The 21,572-nt window shown below is 42.8% G+C and overlaps 2 protein-coding genes across 2 annotated transcripts; one reads left to right on the top strand and one right to left on the bottom strand.

The window, feature by feature from the left end:
- Positions 1-9,872: 9,872 nt before the first annotated feature.
- Positions 9,873-11,560, top strand: C1GALT1C1 (C1GALT1 specific chaperone 1). The gene is made up of 2 exons (XM_080624516.1): positions 9,873-9,912; positions 10,338-11,560. Exon 2 carries the CDS (start codon positions 10,343-10,345, stop codon positions 11,297-11,299), a length of 957 nt encoding a protein of 318 aa, XP_080480642.1. The 5' UTR covers positions 9,873-9,912; positions 10,338-10,342; the 3' UTR covers positions 11,300-11,560.
- Positions 11,561-14,486: 2,926 nt separating this feature from the next.
- On the bottom strand, positions 14,487-21,006 carry MCTS1 (MCTS1 re-initiation and release factor). Its single transcript, XM_080624517.1, has 6 exons — positions 20,803-21,006; positions 19,956-20,108; positions 19,157-19,254; positions 17,942-18,075; positions 16,850-16,917; positions 14,487-14,745 (listed from the first exon to the last, which is right to left on the bottom strand). Exons 1-6 carry the CDS (start codon positions 20,811-20,813, stop codon positions 14,664-14,666), a joined length of 546 nt encoding a protein of 181 aa, XP_080480643.1. The 5' UTR covers positions 20,814-21,006; the 3' UTR covers positions 14,487-14,663.
- Between the last annotated feature and the right edge of the window lie 566 nt (positions 21,007-21,572).

Genomic DNA, 21,572 nt, shown 5'->3' with positions numbered 1-21,572 from the left:
GGCTAAAGGATCACTGAATCTAACCTCCTTTTCTTGAAATTCTGCCATATAATCCCACTCACAAGACTTGCAAATTCAGGCTTTAAACTAGCCAGGCAGCTTGTTCCCAGTGCTCTGTGGAGATGGCTTTTCAACACAGTGTCCTGTGGTTTTAGCAAGTTTTATATAATACTTACTCTCTTTACAGCTCTACCTGCAAAGTACTTCGAAAGATTCTCTGTTAAGTCTACCACAGTAAACCTGCTGACTCCATAATACAACTTCAAAGTAATTCTAGGTCAAACCTTTAATCAAAGAGACCTCTGTAAGCTTCTTCTCACCCTTATTAAAGAGATTTACAAAACCATGAAGGAGGCTGGAGAGTTAATGATGTGCCATTTAAATAGACTCCATTAAGATTTGGGTATTTTTATCTTTTAGAAAAAAGGCATTTGCAGATTATAACTCTAAGGAGACAATTATAAAAGCATTCTGAGAGTCTTTTCACTTGATCTATACAGGGGAGAACTGGTACAGCAGAGTATAGGAAAGAAAATACACTGCCTAAGCCTTTTTCTTGAATAGGATCCTAACTAGCCATGTTGCAGCTGCAGTGAAGTGTCTTATGTTCCTGTGATTTATTACTATAAGGGCCACATCATCTGCCAAAGCGTGCTTGTAAGAAATTAAATGGTTTCCAAAGGAAACATTAGAATAAGACAGATTTTAGATTTGCATTTTTACCCTGATTAGTGTCTGTGAAGCTCCTTTGAAAACTTTTGTATCAAACATAAATACAAAATTATGGCCAAATGCAGTTGGAATCTGGGAAGGTTTCAGGAAGGAAGCCCAGTTACCCACAGAAAGGGATGAAGAGACTGTTTACAGGCACGAGAATGCAAAACAGTACTGAAAGAGAAAGGAACTGGCAACCTTCCAGCATGCTGTGCCTTGGACCAAGTTGCTTTCTGTCTAACATGATGAGTTGTTCACAGTACTAAGTTATTCTGTTACCCTTTCAGCTCGACCTTGGACACCAAGCTTCAAATCAAATAAAACTAACAAAGTAAGAGCTTGATCCTGCACTCCAACTTCCCTTTTACTTCAAATTGAGGAAGAGGAGTGGCATTAAGACCTATATTACTGTTGGTTGTGGTGGTATTCCTGATGGACTTTCCAACCAGAAAAATCCCCAAAGAAGAAAACTCCAACAATTAGCCTAGCTACTGTTGACAGAAAATTAGGGATCATAGCAGAAAATGAAGCAGCAATATTTCCATTGACCCCAATAGCATCAGTGAACCTCAGAGTCAGCCTTTTGAGACATTCTCTTGCTTACGAGCATTTCTGTCAAACTTGTATCAGGTTCTCAGTTTCAAAGGAAAGAAATGCAACCTCACAATATTTGTTCATAATTGTAAGACTTTGCTTTGTTGTCCCGCTAAGTCAGGAAAACTGAGAGCAACTGTAGAGAAGTGTCAACACTTCCATCAGAAAGACCTTGGGAAGATACAGTATGAGTCTGTTACACTTCTTTATTTGCCATTAAAGCATGGAAAGAGAAAAAGTAAAATACAAATACATGGAAAAGAAATAAATGTGTAATAATCTAAACAGATTGGCAAGCTGTAACATGAATGCCCAGAAGTTTACTACTACGAACAGGCCAAATAAACTTGATCAGTATTAACTTGAAGCTGTATAACACACCAAAACACAAGTAGTAATAAAGGACTGACATCTAAGATGAAAGAAGGTAGATTTAGATTAGGTATCAGGAAAAAATTCCCCACTATGAGTGTGGTGGGACACTGGCACAGGTTGCCCAAAGAAGCTGTGGCTGCCCCATCCCTGGTAGTGTTCAAGGGGGTTGGAACTAGAAGACCTTCAAGGTCCCTTCCAACCCAAACCATTCTGTGATTGTATGATTCTAAGGAGGTGACTTGATCTTCAGATTTGTCAGGAAGTTGCTCCTGGCAAATCACTGTTGTCCCAGATAGCATGCATTCTGTAGAATTATTGCTAACTTTAGTTTTCCAGGGTAGGAATCAAAAAGCACAGAGTTCCCATGAGACACTGGGAACAAACCAGCATTGGTAGTTAACCACAGAGGAAAATTCTCCCCTGGGTTTATACAGCCTTCAGGGGGAGTGTAAATATTCCAGGGAATAATCAGATGCATGAACAGCTGGAAATATGTGGCTAATTTCTAAAAGAAATGGTTTTCTGTACTGTATCTTCCCACATTTATCTGTGTTCCTCCAAGACAAGCTTGGCAAAGCTTCTGCAAGGGATTATTTCTGATTTTCAATTTGCAATAGCAGTTGTAACCAACAGCACTTCCCTATAAACCATGAGTATCTCCATCCACACTCAAGGAGCACAAGTTACACCACCTCAATTCATTTGCTTTAGCACTAAATTATAAAAGGATGACCCAGAACGTTTCAGCCTTCTACCTGCTTCCTTTTCTCATTTCACAGTCAAAACAAGCACTTCACCTGAACTACTTTACTTTCCTTCCTTCATTATGATGAAGCCCATCAGATTTGCTTTAGAACTACAAAATGTCAGGATCAGCCCATAAGTATCCTTTCAAGTGTATGGCATAGTTGTCTTCCTATATATTTTTTTTTCTACAATCCCATTCCAGTTACCATGATCCAAAGCCTTTTCCTCATGCAGAGAAGCCAGGTAACACACAAGAACTGGTAGTTTCTGGAAGAATGTTCAAGACATGCTGCTGAAAGTGTATTTTTTAACTGCTTAGGATTAATAACTAAAACTGATTCAGCACTGAGAATCTTCTAACTTTATTCTGATCAGGAAAAATCGTGTTCAACTGCGAGATGACTAGTGTCATTAAAATTCTATTTCAGAGAACTGCTGTTAAGTGATAATTTTGCTCTTCAAATTAGGAGAGAGGATTAATAATTGAATCCAAAGACCTAGTTACATATTTTGGTGGGTTTGTTTCCTAATAGGGAAAATGACTTGAGCAGAAATCCATTAAAATTTTTAGTATTCCCATGCTAGTCTGATTCAAAGCTTTTCCATTAAGTATCACAGTCATAATGGCATTAAACCACTTAAGCAGCAAAAACAGCACATAATTATCACTTTTAATGCCATCTTTTGGAGTGTGAATAGATACTGTACATCACTGACAATTCACATTCCTAAAGAGATTCTTCTGTTCCTTCACAGCAGCTTCACAGCCTCTCGTACTGATAGAACTGACCCAAACATGCATAAATTTTCTCAAGAAAAATTCCTCAGAATAATGAGATAGCAAAATTAAGCCCAGATGAAACAAGGTGGAACAATCAGCTGCGGCTTTATTCTTCCCTTAAGGTAAGATGTTTAGATATGATCAGGAGCTAAGGCACCATTATCCACGTATCTGCACATCAACATCTGAAACTATGAGGGCACTTTCAGAATTATGCCATTTGCACATATTAAAAAGAAAAAAAAACAAGTCCCACATAGAGAATATAAAGTACAGGGAAGCTGTATAGAAATGAAGGGAGAACAGAGAAGACTATGCAGTATGTAGCATCCCCTCCCTTGCCCCTCAACAGACTTTGCTGCATTTATTGGCTGGGACCTCTTTCCCTTGGATATTGGGAAGTGTGGCATCTTATCTGTACCTGCTGCCCCAAGCAGCAGTGACAATGGCTTGCTCCCTGCCATCAGAGGAGGTGTGGCTGGCGTGACCAGAGCCAATATTCACTTTGCACCACTGCCATCCTCAGTGCCAGCACTGCAGGGAGCCAAGAGCTGAGCACCGCAGGGTCCGAGATCCCCCGGGTGCCCTTCTCCTGCTGCCCCCTCCCATTCAATGAAGCCTCTAGCACACTGTGGATACTACCATAGTGCTAAGAAGCACCTTTGCATTTTTGTATATTTTAACAGGATCCATAAAGGCCAATAAAAGGCAGAGCACAGGAGTGCTGCCGTTCAGTTGATGACAGCAGTGCCTCTGCTAAAGGCTGCAGCGCAGCAGCTGCAGAAGCAGAAGGCTGTGTACGTCAGTCTCAATGCAGCCCCCTACTTACAAACCCAGCTGAAAGAAACCAGACAGCACGCTAGGACTGGCCAAGCTGAGCCCCTGTGAGACAACACAACACTGTCAACATCTCTTTGAAAGAGAAAGATGCTAAAATCTGACACACCAACTGATCCTCCACACCAACTCAGACCCTCTGCGCTCTCTGTCATGCTGTCTGCTGACATGCGCACATTATTAGCTCTGCTTACATCCCTGCTTCACCAGAAAGCATAAAGCTTCTGCATCTGGTCGCAGTGTCAGAGTGACAGCATCTCCTCCTACACAGGACAAGCTCTCTCTTTCATGGGTCCTCAGCTAGCACATAATGAAACAGTTCCTCCCCTGCCCCATGACCAGGCATATAATGTTCACGAACATCTCCTCTCTGCTAAATCACAGATTTACAAGAGCAGTACAGGGCTCTGAGTCGCTGCACTAGCATTATTAATAATTCCAGTTTGTTGCAAACATATCTAGCAGACATCTTTGTTTTGCCTCTGCACATACAGCTCAGGAGTCTCCTATTTCAACATCAGGATAGGAAAGCAAATGTCTCCTTGAAGAGTCTGATACTTCAGAATCTGCTTCCTTGGCAAAATGAAGGATTATCAACATTTGGTAAAAGAAAGCATCTCATGGAAGCTACAGACATTCAGGCCTATCAAATGCTCTTCTACTTCTATATTTCCTCTTCTTCCTCTTCCCTTAGCGGGCCAACATCAACAGAACTTCACAGATCTTTCCATCTAGTAACGATAACTATGTACTCACCACAACCCCTTTTAAAACAAATACCATGCCAGAAGCTTTTGCGTCTGTCCAAGTTGCAGGCAACCAAACCGCAGCATTGTCTAAAGACTTCCTAGGACACTGGACCCGAACTCATGTTACACCAAAACACAAACCTCATTTGTGCTCAGGCTCCACAAACTGTCTGCAAACCGTGTCAAGGCAGCACCCAAAGAGCAAGGTTCCCCTTCTGCCTTCTCTGTGTGCCACAAGGCTGTCTTTGCCACCGCTGCTCGCAGTGGTGCTTCTCACCTGTGCAATCTGAGCCTGAAAAACCGTAATTTGAAACCGTAATTTTCTGCAGAGGGCCTTTTTCAAATAACCTCAATCTGACAAAAGCAAGCTCCTTAAAGATGCAGCAAAATCACTTCATCACTGCTTCATGCATTTTATTTTAAAGGGCTATTAAGAACCCATTCTTTCTGACAGAATGCTATTTTCATCTCCAATTTTTTTTCCTTTCAGAGCTTGAAAAATAAGATTTCGCTGCCTTTTTTTCCCCCCTGTTTCTATTCGATCAATGATTGTTCTTTTTTTCCTGTGCTTCTAAGAGAGTTGACATTAAAATGTCTAGCTCCTGTTCTCTTTCTGTTGTATTTGTGCATCGGAGCCATTCGCAATGATGTCAGCTCAGCTCTGGGCATTGTCTCTGCTAGTTTAATTCCAGCTGGAGCTAGGAGGACCATCAGCATTCTCTTGACCGATTCAGCATACCCAGAGAATAGGACGGGGTTTACGTTCAGCTACAACATTAAAAACTGAAGAAGTTATAAAGCAGTCCTAAGTTGGTAAGTCCTCTTGGAGTCACTCATTTTTGCTTCTCATATACCATCCTGTGCTTGAGGACACCATTTAAATAATGGTCATTTCAATGCCAAGCCTTTCCTTGACAGTGCTCATGATTGACAGAGGCGATAAAAGTGATTTAAAACTATTGTTTAACATAGTTAATCAATTCCACACATTTCAAGGCTAGAAGACTGTATTTATGCATTATCTGCTATAAAATATGGGCTATAAAATTTCACCCTGTAATTCCAGCATTTTGTCCAATAATTGCAGAGGACGTTTTTTCAGAGGTAAATATTTCAACCTGAGTTTTGAAATTAGTATTGAAAATACAACACTGTATCTGCTCTTGGCTTTACAGCTTTTTTCCTTTGTCCAGTGCCTAACTCTGTGTCTAGGTCTTGGTGTCATACATGTCTGTGCACACTTCCCCAGGATGAAGACTACAAAGAGTCCATCCATGTCTTTCCAGATTTCAGATTTTGAGTGGAAACTGAAGTGAAGAAGAGGATGCAGGGCAAAAATTTCATAAGAGAAGGCTAAAGTTTGGCTCCAGAACTCATCCTTCTACAAAAGAAATGCCAGGTTGAGCAGCTCCCTGTGAAGTGAATGAAGAAGTCTGGCTCTACCCACCTGCAAACCAGACTCTCCACCTCCCTATTTTATGACTTTAAAATAGGTATTCCCAAATCTTTTCCAACAATAGGATTAAAAACCTTGACAGACATGTTTGTTCAACTGTGCACATTATGAGCTGAATGAAACAATGAAAGTTGCAGGCATGTAAAAGAACAGCAATAACTGGGCTTCATAAAAGCCCTTTTCCTGTACTGTCTCTGTTGGCTTCAGTGGGAGTTCAACTGCTCAAGATAAGAGTTTGCAGCCTTCAGCTCACAATCACACTTGACCCCTCTTCTGACGGATTCAGATGAATGGGTGGAACTTGTATGTTTCCCCATAGCTTCAGCACTATATACACATGTGCAACGTGACAACAAAGTCAACTAACTGTCCCAGTTCAACCATACCTCTGCATTTCTCATAATTTCAACAGTATCTTCTGATTAGAGCTTCTTTCTACACAGAATAAAATGCAACTGGTGCCTTAATCACCCAGAAATGTCTGCAATAGCTCACCTCTAGCTCCAGTTACCCGTTCTGAATGTTACTGCACTGCTCTAGATCAGCCTCTCTGCTTCACGCTTCCACAACAGAGAGACAGATGAGTCTGTTTCCAAGAGAGTGGACAGTCATTTGTGATCATTAACAAGCAGTCACCGTAAAAGATAACAACTCATGTGTCAGCTAAAACATTCAGCATTAATTGGAACAAAGTTCCTATCAAATATGTTTTCATAATAGCCAATCTCTCACAGACTTCTTAGACCACACAGTGAGAACATAATGTTTGATGGCTTTCCTTGGAGGCAAGAAAGAGCATCAGAAGGCAAACGCAGCTGCAGCCCGGGAGGAAAGACAAACAGAAAACAGCAGGGGATCAGCTGTCTGTCAAGACAAGCAATCAACCGTGGAGCTCTTTAGCTCTGTCAGCAGTTTAGAGCCTTGCAAAGGTATGTAAGTTTCAAATGCTGCCGTTCTTTGACAGGGTGGTACAGATACTATGAAGGATCAGCAAGAAGTAAGGGGTGAAGCTGCAGCTGACAAACACAGTGGACAGCAAGTCAGTACTCAAAGCTGAAATCTGGTCGATATTCTGTATGCAGACATACTGCATGTTTTAATACAAAGCTAATGCACAGCCATCTGCAGTGATCTTTGAGGAGTCAGTCCTGCTTCATTGCTACTGTGTGATTCAGCATCTCCCCTCGCTTTCCTCACTTAACTTCCACCTTAGGGCTGGCTCTCCCTTAGTTACGACATTGGACTGGTTCCAGCCCAGGGCAGAATGACTTCAAACACTGATCTCCTGCAGTTTTTAAAACATTTCTTGTAATAATTCGAGATGGACAGTTTACAGGAGTACATGTGTGCCTAAATGAGCTCTAATATAGCTCCAAAATACTTAATAATGGCTGTCGTGAGATCTTATGCAATACTATGCTCCATCCCTGGCAGTGTTCAAGGCCAGGTTGGACAGGGCTTTGAGCAACCTGATCTAGTGGAAGGTGTCCCTGTCAATCACCATTCTGTGATTCTGTGATTCTATGACTATGCCATTTTAGTCCTTTTAATACCACGCAACACAGAAGCCAGGAAAGCCTCTTCAGGTTTATAACATGCTTTACATGTTGCTTAAACGGTTTCTTCACTGATCTGCTGCTGGATAAAACAATGTGGAAAACATATTACAGTGACAGTCAAGATGTATAGCTACATTAGTCATTCTGTCAGAGTCTTGGAAAGAACCTCTCTGAAGTGAAGCAGGAAAACAATTTGTTGAAGCATCAGCCGAAGCAGCAAGTCTCAACTCATTCAAAACTCTCTATAGCACATCATCAAGCAACTGCTGAAGACCTGAAAGCCACAATTGATTCTGCAAACAGGAGAAACTTTGAACTGACCTCCAATCTCTGGTATGTGATAACCTGCATGTCCATCTACTTCTACCTTAAAAGCAGGCAGGTGGGAAAAGATAGGAGGAGCTATGCACCCTTAGTGTAGTAACAGAACTACCTGAACATGCAAACTGACAGTCTTTTCCTATCACAGTGTGTAACTGAGATTTAGTTCCCCCAAATGAAGCCATTCTGCACATGCACCAACCCAATGAAAATAACCATTTTGTAACATTTTTACCTGAACCACAAGCAATGGTTCCCCAGGGCCAGAAGAGTCAAACAGCCCATCTTCTCACAGATCTTTTTGCCAAAGATAACATTGTTAAGCTTTGATGTTTACAGTACAGCCATGAGCCTAAAGAAACCCTTACCTGAATAACTGAGGCATCTGGGGAACCCAGTTAGGTGTCAGGGAATCCAGAACAGCCCAGCGGCAAACTGACTTAAATAAAACCCACTAAGTTTATCCAACTAGGGCATATCTTACAATATAGGGAAAACCTATATAGGACTTTATCCTAACCACTATGTGGGCATAAGGGCATACTATGATCAGCTAATAAAGAGATAAACACATAAAAACCTTTTCTATCCAAGTTGCTGGTGGAAAAGAGGACAAACTGTCGTTCAGTGATGCTCCTTCAGATCAGGCATCAATTCTACCTTCTTGAGAGATGATGTGTAGAAAGTGATTCTTACATCTTTCAATGTGGAGCTCGGGAATGATTATCATTAAAGGAAAGGAAAAGTTATGTTAGTAGAAAAATTTGCTGTACTCTTTAAAAAATAGGATAAATATTAGATATAAGGAAGAAGTTCTTTGGCTGCTCCATCCCTGGCAGTGTTCAAGGCCAGGCTAGATGGGGCTTGGAGCAACCTGGTCTAGTGGAAGGTTTCCCTGCCCATGGCAGGGGATTGGAACTGCATGAGCTTTAAGGTCCCTTCCAACACAAACCAGTCTGGGATTCTCTATTAACTAATCTGTGCTGGAGGAAACAAGTGAGATGTACCATGCTTCCAGCACAGTTTATTGGAAATTGAATATAGGGCAATATCCCATTGGCTACAGCAGATTCGATCCTGGGAATGGTTTAAGGTGGGTTCTGCCTTTCCTTTGCCATGCTGTCCCCATTCATCTACCTTCTAATTTCAAAGCAGAGAGTTTGTGCTGGAAACTTACACTGCTTCCCCCTTTAGTCAGGTCAAGACGTTCACAGGGCGGCTCAGGTCAATACAGCGAACACATTGTAATGGACCCCCGGCAGCGCTCCCGGATGGTGCTGCCCGGAGGGACAAGGGGCCGGACCCCCTGCGGCAGTCCGGCGGGAGCGGCCCTTCCCCGCCACTTGGCGGGGCCACCCCCGGGCGGTGTCGAACCCCTGCCTGAAGGCACCGGCCTGAGCGCGCCAAGAGCAGCCGCCACGGGTCGCGGACAGGCAGGGACAGAACGCCGCGAGGGCGGGGGGCAGGCGGGCAGCGGAGATCGATGTGCCCCGGCAGAGGGCGGAGGGACCGGCAGCAGGAGGACCGCACTGCGAGTTGGCATCCGCACCGCCAGGAGGCGCCTCCGCACCAGCGAGCGCGCGGCGCCTAGAAGGGGCCGAGCGCGGCGCTTCCGGCGGGGCGGGGCTGGTGCCGGTGTCCTGTCACGGGCGGCACCGGTAAGCGCCGGGCGGGGCGGTCCGGTCCGGTCCGATCTGTGACACCGGGGGACGCGGGGCACGGGACCGGCCCAAGCCACAGCTGCCGTGAGGCTCCGCCGGCGCTCCGGCTGTCTCGGAGGTCTGCGGCGGGCGGGGAGAGGCGCTGTGAGCGGGGTAGCGGGCTGGGGGGGGGGGGGGGGGGCGTGGTTGAACAGCGAGGAGCGGGACCGACGGGGTCTGGCTCCGGGAGGGGTCCGCGGGGCAGCGCCGCCGCGCTCGGGCCGTGACGTGGCTGCGGCATCTCGGTGCTCCGGGTGCGCCGGGGCCGGGTGGTCACGGCGATGAGGCAGGTCCGGTGTACGAGACCCCAGGGTGGCGTTCTGTCGTGCTGGTAGCAGCAGCGAGAGACCGAAACTTGTTGGGTTTGCTACTTCTGCACCGGCGGTGTCCGTGATTTAAGGGAACTGCACCCACGGTTAGAAATGGAAGAACACATTAAAACTGTACGGGATCTGCCCTAGTAAAGTTACTGCTGTGAGTTCTCACAGCGTGTCTCCTTTCTAGGAAAAATGATGTCCGAAAGCAGCTCCTTCGTGAAGGGGGTGGTGCTGGGAGGAGCCTTCTGCATGCTGGTCACACTCCTGGGACACATGAAGGTAGGCCACGGGACTAAAGCCCATCGCCACGAGCATCATCACATCCAGGCTCCCAACAAAGAAGATGTCCTAAACCTTTCAGAAGGTGAACGCATGGAGCTTAGTAAAAGTATCCGTGTTTATTGTATCATCCTGGTGAAACCCAAAGACCTGGGTCACTGGGCTGCAGTCAGAGAGACATGGAGCAAGCACTGCGACAAGGTGGAATTCTACAGCTCAGAAAATGTCAAAGTGTTTGACTCTGTAGCCCTTAACACAAATGATATGTGGGTGATGATGAGAAAAGCTTACAAGATAACATACGAACGCTATAAAGATGAATTCAGCTGGTTCTTCCTTGCATATCCAACAACATTTGCTATTATTGAAAATCTCAAATATTTCTTACTGAAAAAAGACCCCTCACAGCCTTTTTATATAGGCCACACTGTGAAATCTGGTGACCTTGAGTATGTAGAGGGTGAGGGAGGAATCGTCTTAAGCATTGAATCACTAAGACGGTTCTCCCGTATTGTTGAAGACTCTGACAAGTGCCCGGAGCAGGGAGGCATGATTTGGAAGCTTGCTGAGGACAAACAGCTGGCAATCTGCCTGAAGTACACTGGAGTGTTTGCTGAAAACGCAGAAGATTCAGAAGGAAAAGATGTCTTCAACACCAAGTCAGTCAATGCTCTCATTAAGGAAGCAATGTCTACTCACCCTCAGCAGGTGGCGGATGGCTGCTGCTCTGACATGGCCATCACCTTCAGCGGTCTGGCCCCGAACCACATGCACGTGATGATGTATGGTGTCTACAGGCTGCGACCTTACGGCCACACATACAATGATGCACTTGTGTTCTTGCCACCTCCAGGCTCAGACAATGACTGATGTGTCCTCAAAGCAGACCTGGAACCACAGAGATGGCTCTTCTCGCCACATACATTTGTACTGACACATTTCATTTTGTACCTGGTGGTACTGGTGTACAGGTTCTTTTTGCACATTGCGGTTTGGTAAAGCTCTTCATTTTAAAAGTGGAAGGAGAACTTTTTTCTAAATCTTTTATACAGATATGTTTCTGTTTTGACACTGCTGGAATGAAATGATAAAGAAACTGTTAATGTTTATAATAAAAGGAAATTAAGTTTATAGGGGGGGTTTGTACATGTAAATATTTATTAATGAAAACCCAAATGAAGTTTAGTCTACTGTTATAAATATATTTTTTGTAAAACTTTGATTCTTTCAATTCTTCCGGGCATTTCTAGAATGTCTTTCTATCTTTCTAGATATACTGATCTGTACCAAGACATACGAATAAAACTGGCTACAGCTGCAATCTCAAAGACTAATTTTAAGCCATTTCCTTTACACTAAATACATAACCGTTTGAGCTGTGCTGTATATGCAGCACCTATTTGCTTCGTGCACAGCCTCCCAGCCCCATCAGAAGTTAGCAGGAAGCAAGCCAACAAGAGATCTGTCAGGAAATTGCAGCAGAGAAATACTAAGTGACCTTTGGACTGGTTTTAAGCAGACAAAAGAGGTAACTATATTTGAATAAGTATTACCATGGTCAAGTAGCCTGTTAGCACCAGAGGAATTACTCATTTAAAATTTCACTCCATAGATAAGCACATTAAGAGTAAATGTTCAGTAGTATTTTCAGTCCTGTTAATGGTGCTAAGTGTTTACAAGGAAGAAGTTAGTTAAATGTCAATACATACATAGATACATTTACAGACGTTTTTAACACCAAGATGCAGGAAGAGCAACATGTGCTTGCACTGCCACCCTTCCTTTGAATATTATGCAAAACAGGTTACACATGCAACAAAGGAACCTGCAGAACTCCTCAGTGGTCTTTGGATTTCTTATTGGAGATTCTGCTTGTGGGTTTGCATTTGTTTGGTTTGGGGGGTTTGTTTCCATTTGTTTGCTTTTTACACAATGGAGTGCACATGAAGTCAGATTTATCTAAGTTACTAGGTCACACTCTCACACTCCCTTCCAGCCACAGCAAGAAGGGATAAAGAGCTCTTCCATGTTTATGCCATTTAGAATTCACTGACCCAACCTGGATGCAGTACCCTCCTTACCTGGTACATCTAAGACTGTCACAAGCTTTGTTGGTACTGCAATGTCCATAAAAGACCTGATAAGAGAACGTTACTTCCCCTTTCTTTAACAGGCCATTTTTAATACCTCAGCCTGTCCTGAGCTGTCGGGGGCAGGTGAGGAAGTGACACAACTGCGTGAGAGCCAAAGAAAACATCCACATTTTTTTTTAAGCATCAGATCCTTCATTTTTGACAGGAAGGGAAAAACAACTGCACAGAGCCCCGAGCAAGACACCACAGCTCAGCTGTTTCAAAAGTGCAGCTTGTCTCACCTCTTGCACCCTCTCCTCCATGTCAGTCATAACTCAGCTGACACATCAAGGCAAATACATACACTGCTGCCAAAGCCTAGAGAAAAATTAGTATTTCTGGGTTCTATGAAATTGGTATACAAATTAATTCAAGCATGATTTAACTCACCTTTTCTACAGAATCATTGTTAAAAGGTTAGATCCACAGTTGGGAATACTCTGACAAAGCAGATGAAGTAAAATTTTTATTTCAGTGTTGTTTCTGATATTAAAGACCCCACAGCAACACTGGCAGTCATAGGGCAAAACAAGAAAAAAAGAACAGGATTTACCACAAATGTCATTTATCACAGAGTTGAGAAGTACTGTAATACAACAGGAGGTGACAAGATGGAAAGGGAAAAAGCAAGCCACAGCACTCAGCACTAGCTTGTTTTATGCAAAGATCCACTGAATCACTAACAAGAAATGAGTACACATTTACAGCAGTCTTTAAGATGGATAAAAATGTCTATTAGCATTCTGAAGGGAAGGTCTGACCAAACTTTCTTCTGTAGCACTGCTGTTACCACCACCTTAATTTTTGTCTTCCTACATTAACAGTTTCAGATTTACAGTCATCTTCACAAGTATGATCTTTCAAATTTCTCCTGTGTGTATTAGGAAACACATTCCATCTCCCATGTCGTAACTTGACTTTAGAATCAGACACAGACCACCTCTGCCACTACCTAAGGTCCCAGTGTGAGGAAGCCAACATGCAGAACAGCACTGACAGAAGGCAGTTGCATACAAAATTACCTTCTGCCACTATATAAGTGTTAGAATAGACTTGAAATATTAATAAATGCTTCCAGAGACAGAGTTATGAGTGGTAGACCTTAAAGTTTCTTTAGTTTATTAAATGATTCCACAGCACAGGCTGTTTTCCATAGGTATAAGCTTTAGGTGTGCAGTCACTGAACAAAGAGTTGGCATATGCAGACAAATACACAGTGCTCTTTAGCCCGTTCTGTATGTGTACATACATGTGGCAGTGTGCACAAGCAGAGATCTTGTTTGAAGGTCCACCTGAAGAAGTTACTCCTGGCTACACCGATAACTATGTTTTGCTGCTGTGCCTTTGTTAAACACTGATTTTGTTTCTGCTTCTAAAATAAGGCAGCAAACGGGGAGTAGAGCATCAGGCACCAGGCTGGCACACACTCCACCTGGAGTATGCCCACATTACTAAGAACACTATAAGGAGAGAGACATCAAACAGTGTTGGCAGGTAGAAACTTGAACATATATATATATATTCTTCAGATATGAACTAGCATGAAAATTTCTAGTCCACATACCAGTCTTTAATTCATAAATCCTATACAGATAAATGCATATTAAAAAGAGAAAATCCTTATGTAAAATACTGAAATAAATGCTGTTAATAAATTAAGTTAAAAAACGACAAACTGATTCAAGAAACAGGTAGACTAAAAAGATGTTAATCAGAAAAACTGAAACGTTTCAGAAGTTTTATAAACCGTATTAATTACATTTCTCATACACTTTGTTACTCTTTTAGAAGAGCATAAAAATGTAAACATTTCTTGCCTTTTTCCTCCTTTTTGTTTGAAATAGTCTACTCACAGTCCATGCAGAATCTTGCCATCAACTATCTTCAGTCACTGAAGACTTGACTTTAAGACAAAAGAACTGTAACAAAAAGAAATCTAGAAAACTATTGTAGCCTAACAGAACTTTTGCATTCACTTGATTTATTTAGCATAGCCACAGAACAAAATAATTTGTACATTCAGTCACATTAAAAATAAGGAATTACAAAGCAGTCCACATTTAATCTAAGTGCATTCCTTTGGAGTAACAGTTCTTTTTGTTTCACTTGTACGTCTTCATATGCCAAAGGCCATCATTTAAATAGTGGATATTTTCGATACCAATCCCTTTGTTGACCTTCTCACTGCAGGGGGAGGGAAAGGGTACAGAAGTATTAGCTAGGTTAAAAACTACAGCACTACAGAATACAGTATTTCAAGTAGAAAATGCAACATTTATCAACTGGAAGGGCAGAAGCTATCATCCACTGTGTCACAATCTTCAACAGCAGGTAGACAAGAAACAGTATTTGCTATTAAATGTACCCACTTTGCTGAATGATAAGACAACAGTATTTGCCTTCCGTGTTTTCTCAACAAACATTCCACAGTATTTTTAACTACTTCTTCACAGGAGGCAGGTTTCAGACAACACTTTTGCTACTTATTTTAAGCTTTTTCCCTGTGAAAATAGCAGAGCAGTTTTAAGTGACTGTCCTCCTCCAAGCACAGGAGGTTGTGTAACATGGCTAGAATGTGGAATTTGACAAGTTCTTGTTCCTGGTGCATCAGTGACCCAATCAAATACAAGTGAGGTACTTCACTGATGGTTGTGGGACATCTACCAACTTAATAAAGTATTACAAATGCTACATGTAAGTGCCAAGGACTTGCAGCATGTCACAGACATTAATATCTTTCTGCCTCTTTTGAGTCAGGTCATCTTTTAAAGACGATTGGTTTATGTGTCTGCATTGGATTTGTGTTCATCTTTTTTCCAGTACCTTATTCCACAGAAAAAAAAATATCTAGTTTTGTCACCATAAACAAGATCTCTTCATTCTAGGACTGAGACAAGTTTCATTCCCCTGGAGAATATAATTTACTGTATTTACACTAAGTGTCCCATTACTTATACAACTTGTCTAAAAGTAATCAGGGATGAAAATACCACTACGTTAATTGCAACAACAGATCATGTACCATAGTCACACCAAGTGACAAATCATACTGTTGCACTATTTCCATGCTAACAGGCCGCATAGATCAGTATCATTTCCTGTCCAGTTCATGTTGCTTCTCACAGGAACAGGACATTCAGCTGCAAGGCTGCTGAATTTGAAGTTAGCATTAGGAATACAGATCATCTTGATTTGCAGCAATCACAGCAGATCACTGCAGATGTAGGACTGGGACAGAAGCAGCTACTCTTTCCACCTACTGCTGGAGACTTTTGAGGGCGCTACAAAGAATCCTAAGGAATGTAATTCCTCAACAGCTACAGGAGGTCCAAATCAAGGCTGCTGCAGTCCCACTCTATTCCTGCCCTCTGTAACACATTCCCACCTCTTTTCCCAGTGCTCTTAGGACCATAGAGTGACCCAGCACAGATGATGATACTGCTGCAAATTATCTCCACATGAAAGAGCAGCTTGTTTGCATCAAAATCAGCTTCCTCCCACACACAAGTGCTAGATGGGGCTGGAACCAACAGCAGCCCAAACGTGCTGAGTGCAGTTTACAACCTGCTGTGAGGTACTACAGAACTTAAAGTGACAAAGTAGTTCAGCTACTTATGATTTAGCTCTATCTGAACGCTACAAACAATTATCATCCATTTCTATTTTCTGTCCCTTTTCCTTCTCAAATAATTTTCAGTTGACACTTATTCCCTGAACAGGCTTCTGCATTTAACAAGAAGCTCATCTAAGCTGGCAATGACATCAAGCAGGAATCCTGTGTGTGGACTCAAGGTAAAGAAAAGGAGAAGGTCACAGAGAAAAGCCCAACTGTCAACCAAGTACCAGCAGGACTTTAGTCTCTGCTGTCCCTGCAGACAAAACATTACTTTCAACCCCCTCAAATCCAAATTACATCTCTTGCCCAGCCCAGGCAGTAAGTACTCCATACAAGTATTTCTTTGTTCAGCAAGACCTTTGATAAAGCATGATCAGAGAGGAAGAAATACTGACACTCATTGGCAGTACAAATGTTGTACATCTTAAAAATCCATATTCACGTGAAAAGAACTATTTTGATTTCAGTCAGTAAACAAATAAGCAGGGAAGCTATTCCCTTCCTCCTGTTCTTCCCCTCTTAATCAACACAATGCAATCTTAACAAAATCTGTACTTGAACAACATATGCTGCAACAGCAACGCAGTAGCCTTGCCAGTGGTGCTTATATTTCAAACTAGCATAAGAATAATGACATGGGGCAAGTTATATTTCAATTTTTAACACACTTACATGTCCTCAGCTGACATCTTCATTACTCCCACACATAATGCATGTTGTTTTCCCTCTGCCATTATTGCCTACAAATTACCGCTAAGGAAAACAGACTGGTTTTAAAACTGTTTCAGAAAAGCAGTATGAGGAAACAACTTCCCAAAAAGTTTCAAAATCCAGTGTTGAACTTTTACCCTTTCAGTAATTCTAGAGCTCCAGCTCTTAAAGGCAAGAAAAACAATGCACCGCATTTAACAATTGAATCACAGTGTGTAGAACAAAGCATGTATTTAGGAACTTCGAACAGCAGTTACAGAAGAAGATCTCCGGCACTACACTCCTTTGTTTGCAACACCAATGGCCTCATCCTTTCTGAAACAAAACTGCACATGTTTGTGGATCATTTTAGATTCCAAGGTACAGAGGAATTGAGACACAAACCTAAAAAAAGCAGAAGTACTGAAATCAGATGCATCTTTTCAAAGCTTAGCAACATCAATGCTAACTACTGATCTCTTCCAATAGCACCTAACAAGAGAAGCAGCACAGCTTGGTGGTTTTAATGCTGTGCGTGCTCAGGGCTTCTTTCTCACTAATATAATGAACAGGAGTGAATTAGCATATTTTCCTCTTTTTACATACACTAATTTCATCAGTCACCTAAAAGCAAGTCCTGACTACAGCAAAGCAGATCCTAGACATCTTTCCAAATTCCCTAGGAACAAGAACAAATTCTTCTGTAAATGAAGGAGATATAAGATTAAGAAGGCAGTGGACAAGTTAAACTGTAACTCATCTGTTTTTACAATTCTGCATAAACTCAAAGGAGATCCACTTATCAATTAGATTAGTGGAACAGCATCCCACCCAACGCACAACAGGACTAGATATTTGGTTTGGAACATCACTGTAAGTAAAAAAAAAAAATTAAGGACAATGTTAACCTTGCCAAGTAACATCTGAACCTCTGCAGCTCTCTTCAGATTACTAGTTATTCCATGAAACACCATTAAAATAAACAGCAGTTCAGATTATGATCAGCTGAGAACACAAGAACATTAATTTAACTCATCTCACAGCAAGCAGTAATGCATAGTTAAAGAAGGATACAACAACAGTGTCAATGGCAGCAGGGTAAAGTTTTGCTCCAGGAGACGTCAGGCCAGGGCACATTATATTAGCTCCACTTAGTACAAACTTAATGGCACCTTTATCAACCTGCTGATGTGGTAGAATAAATGGGTCTAGGAAGGGGAAAGATACAGCATCACAATTAACATGATAAAATGACAACATGAATAACTTATTATCAAGGCAGTTTAGATGTGGCAATTAGATATATAAAGTGCTAAGAGGGTAAGAAGTTTGAGAAGCAACCACTGAAGCTCCTGCAGGTCTGTGCTGCCCCAAAAGGACACAAGTAATGTTCTTCTAGAGCACACCTTTTATCCAAGAACAAAAGCAGATTCCAACACTGAGCCCATGCCTCCTGTATATTCATATACTGAGTAACAATTTGAACAACTTCCCCCAGTGAAAACAACCACACAAGAGCCCACATACTAAGAGGTCTTAAAAATAAGGGCTGTTAAACCCTTCAAGCCCTTCCATGAAAAAGAAACAGTTCAACATTAACAGGACAAAAAAGGCAAAGATGGACAAAAGTCATGAAAGTTGTTGGCTCTCCAAGCCAGCCTTCAAGTGCACACACCTTCATCAAGTATGTCAAATACTGAGATTTGACTGAACAATGTTTCTAAAGATACTTATGTTCGTCAAAACCAGAGTAACACAAACAAGCAGAACAATGAGGACAGCAAGAAAAATAATGCAAGAATAAATTGTAAAAAATAAAAAACACACAACCAGAAATCCTTACAGAAGACAAGTATATATTACATTATTGAACTCATGAGTAAAGAATTGTGCTCTAATAAAAAGCAAGTGAAAAGGAAGACTTGAAAGAACAAGGGCAGGGACTAACAACAGGAAATTCAGATCTCTGTCCTAGGGAAGCCTCTCTCAAGATTTTTTTTTTTTTTTTTTTTTACAGAGCTTTGCACAACTTAATTCTTAGATTTCAAATTTCAGATTGTTTAACATACAGCATTACAGCAAATATGAGGGAAGCAATCCATACAGGCACCTGAAATAGCAAAGCAATATATTACACTTGAGAAAGTATATTGTATCTTTAAGATCTATTCTAGATACATATATAAAATATGTGTAAGCAGTAAGTTCTTTTTAATTGGGTTCTACAGAAGTCCTGTGGAATCATGCTCTTGCTCCTCTCCCCACCCCTCCCACCCTCAGGAAACTTACATTTGTGAAGCAACCTTAGTGTCGGGTAGAAAATCCCTTCTCTTTGTCTGAAGAACAGCAGCTCCCCGTTCACAGTGAGGATTTCTATATGTTCATGGCTGTAAGGTTAAGAAAAACAAATTATTCCAATAGGCGCCTCACCCTTTCAGAGTTTCAATAAAAGATTTTACTTCACAAAGTCTGGTCTCTCTTGGTATCTGAGGATTGAGACAGTCAATTAGCAAGAATATTTTAAACTTTGTACTGGTCTGTTCTTCAGCACTGGCCCCTGCACACTGCCTGCCCCTTAATGAAGGAAGAAAAAAATATACAGACAAATATTCAGCTCTTCGCTTGTTTTTATACGTGTTAGAGGACAAGGAGAAAGAATCAGCAAAGCTGTGCTACCTCTATAAAACAGAAAACGAAAGAAAATACTCCAGATAAATATATGGAAGCCCAAAGAGAGTAAGAAAAAAACCCAACATACACACTACTGGAAGCTATCCAAACAAGTTCAAGCTTCCATATCTGTAAAGGTGAAAGGTTTACTTCAACAAGAGGCTGATCCATGGAGAGTCCTTAAATAGGTTACGCATTCACTACTAGGCAGCATTTTTGTTTTCATCAGACAATAATATCTTCAAGAGTGTGATGAGCACATGGAAGCTGTCTGGTTTGGACACAACACAGACCATTATCTATCAAGAAACAACAAGTGTTTTTCAAAAACACCAGGTTCATTGACTATAAAAAGCAAACGTATAAAGGAAGAAACCCCAGCACCTTGGGAGAAAAGTTTAAGAGAAAAGAAACTTACCATCTTACTATTTTGACTGGGTCTTTCTTTGGCATGATCTGGTTTAGCCATGGTTCAATAACAGGAAACTGGTCTATCAGTTGATTCTTAATTCCTTTAATAACAGAAGTCTTCAGCTGGATGCAGTTTGATACATTCTCCTTTTCATCAAATCTGTCAAGCAAGTGAAAACGTTTCAGAAAAGCACAGTTCACTGCCCAAAAGATACCATATCTCGGCAAGACTCTTCAGAAACATTTATAAATTTGCTGAAAAACATTAACAGTATCATACCTGCCTGACTTTCAAACCTAGGATTTCACGAGGCATAAATTGTCCCCTGGGAACAGTGGGTTGGGGAAAGGCAGAGGGTCCCCACCCGTAGGCTGCCTTTGTTCGTACACTTCATATGCATCCACAAAACACGGTTTTAGCCTCACAGACACAACTTCGCACAAAGCATTACTTCATTCAACCCCTAAAGCAGACATGGCTGGTAACACAAACACCTACGGCCCGTTCACATGTATCTGTAACAATCCTTCACCTTCACCACAGGCGCAGAACCGCGCTTTGTACCACCTAGAAGCTCACACAAAGTCATGACTCAGCTCACTGTCTACGGTTTTGCCTCTTCACAAGCAAGTGCCCAAACCGCTCAGACCAGCGCCCCCGGAGACAAAGCTGGCGGCGGGGCCGCGCCCGGTGCCCCAGGGAGGCCGCAGCAACTGGGGGGGGAGGGGGGCCGGCCTCTTCAGTCCCAGCCCCCGAGCAAGGCCCGGCCAGGCCGAGCCCTGGTACCGAGGGGGCTCCGAGCCCGTCCCGAACCCCTTTCCCCCACCCCTCCCGCAGCCCCAGCCCCACTCACTTTTTGAACATCCTGGGGGCGGTGGGCGCGGGGCGGGCGGGGCGGGCGAGGCGGGCGGGTGCCTGGGGCCGGCGGGCGGGCACCCACAGCCTCCACGCTCCCTCACACGAGGCTCCCAACCCTCCCCTCCGCGCCAGCCGGAAGCGCCGCCCGCTTTACGGCCTGTCGCGCTGCTCCATGACAACGGAACGCCCGTAGCACCGCTGGAGCTGACGGGGACTACAATTCCCAGGGGACGGCGCGGCACCTTGGCGCATGCGCACTGCGTCCCCCGGACCTGCGTTCTGTTCCCGTGAGCCCGACAGCGAACACAAGTGGGCTCTACCGAACCGGCCGCGGGGCTTCCTCAGGAGCCGGGCGCTAGTTACGTGCTGTTTTCCCAGGTGACACGTTCGTTTCCATTGAAATAAATTCCTTGGAAGCGCTAATAGCTGCTAACTGCGTTTAAACACAATGTATGTTTAACAGGACGAAACGCGGCCACCTTCAAACTAGCAGAGCAGAAGCCACCCTCCTCCTCCTCAACCCAGCTTAGAATGCGACACGAGATCCTGCTGACAGCGTTTGGGATAAAATACCCAACAAGGCGTTTATTGTAACACAGAAAAGACAGGAGCCAGGCGGGAACCAGTAACAGGAAGGGAAGGTGCAGGAGAAACCTGTCTCGCAGTGAAGATCTCAGCTGTCAGCCAGAGATGGGGTCTGGTGAAGACGACTGCACTACATGGCGGTTATTTGAATCAAATAAGGTTTTGGTTGGTGATGGCTGC

The sequence above is a fragment of the Psittacula echo genome, assembly GCF_963264785.1.
Source record: "Psittacula echo genome assembly, chromosome: 8".
In the NCBI taxonomy this organism is placed as follows: Eukaryota; Metazoa; Chordata; class Aves; order Psittaciformes; family Psittacidae; genus Psittacula; species Psittacula echo.
The sequence above is the reverse complement of the archived record's forward strand: the minus strand, read 5'-3'. Positions and strand labels throughout refer to the sequence as shown.

What these genes read in the sequence shown, in the direction of transcription:
- MCTS1 (XM_080624517.1), bottom strand. An exon ending in CCAGTCAAAATAGTAAGATG is followed by an intron (nt 19,255 to 19,955) that starts GTAAGTTTCTTT and finishes TTAACCTTACAG; the next exon opens with CCATGAACATATAGAAATCC. An exon ending in ACTAAGGTTGCTTCACAAAT is followed by an intron (nt 18,076 to 19,156) that starts GTAAGTTTCCTG and finishes TCCCCTTCCTAG; the next exon opens with ACCCATTTATTCTACCACAT.
- C1GALT1C1 (XM_080624516.1), top strand. Translation starts at nt 10,343, where the DNA reads ATGATGTCCGAAAGCAGCTCCTTCGTGAAGGGGGTGGTGCTGGGAGGA.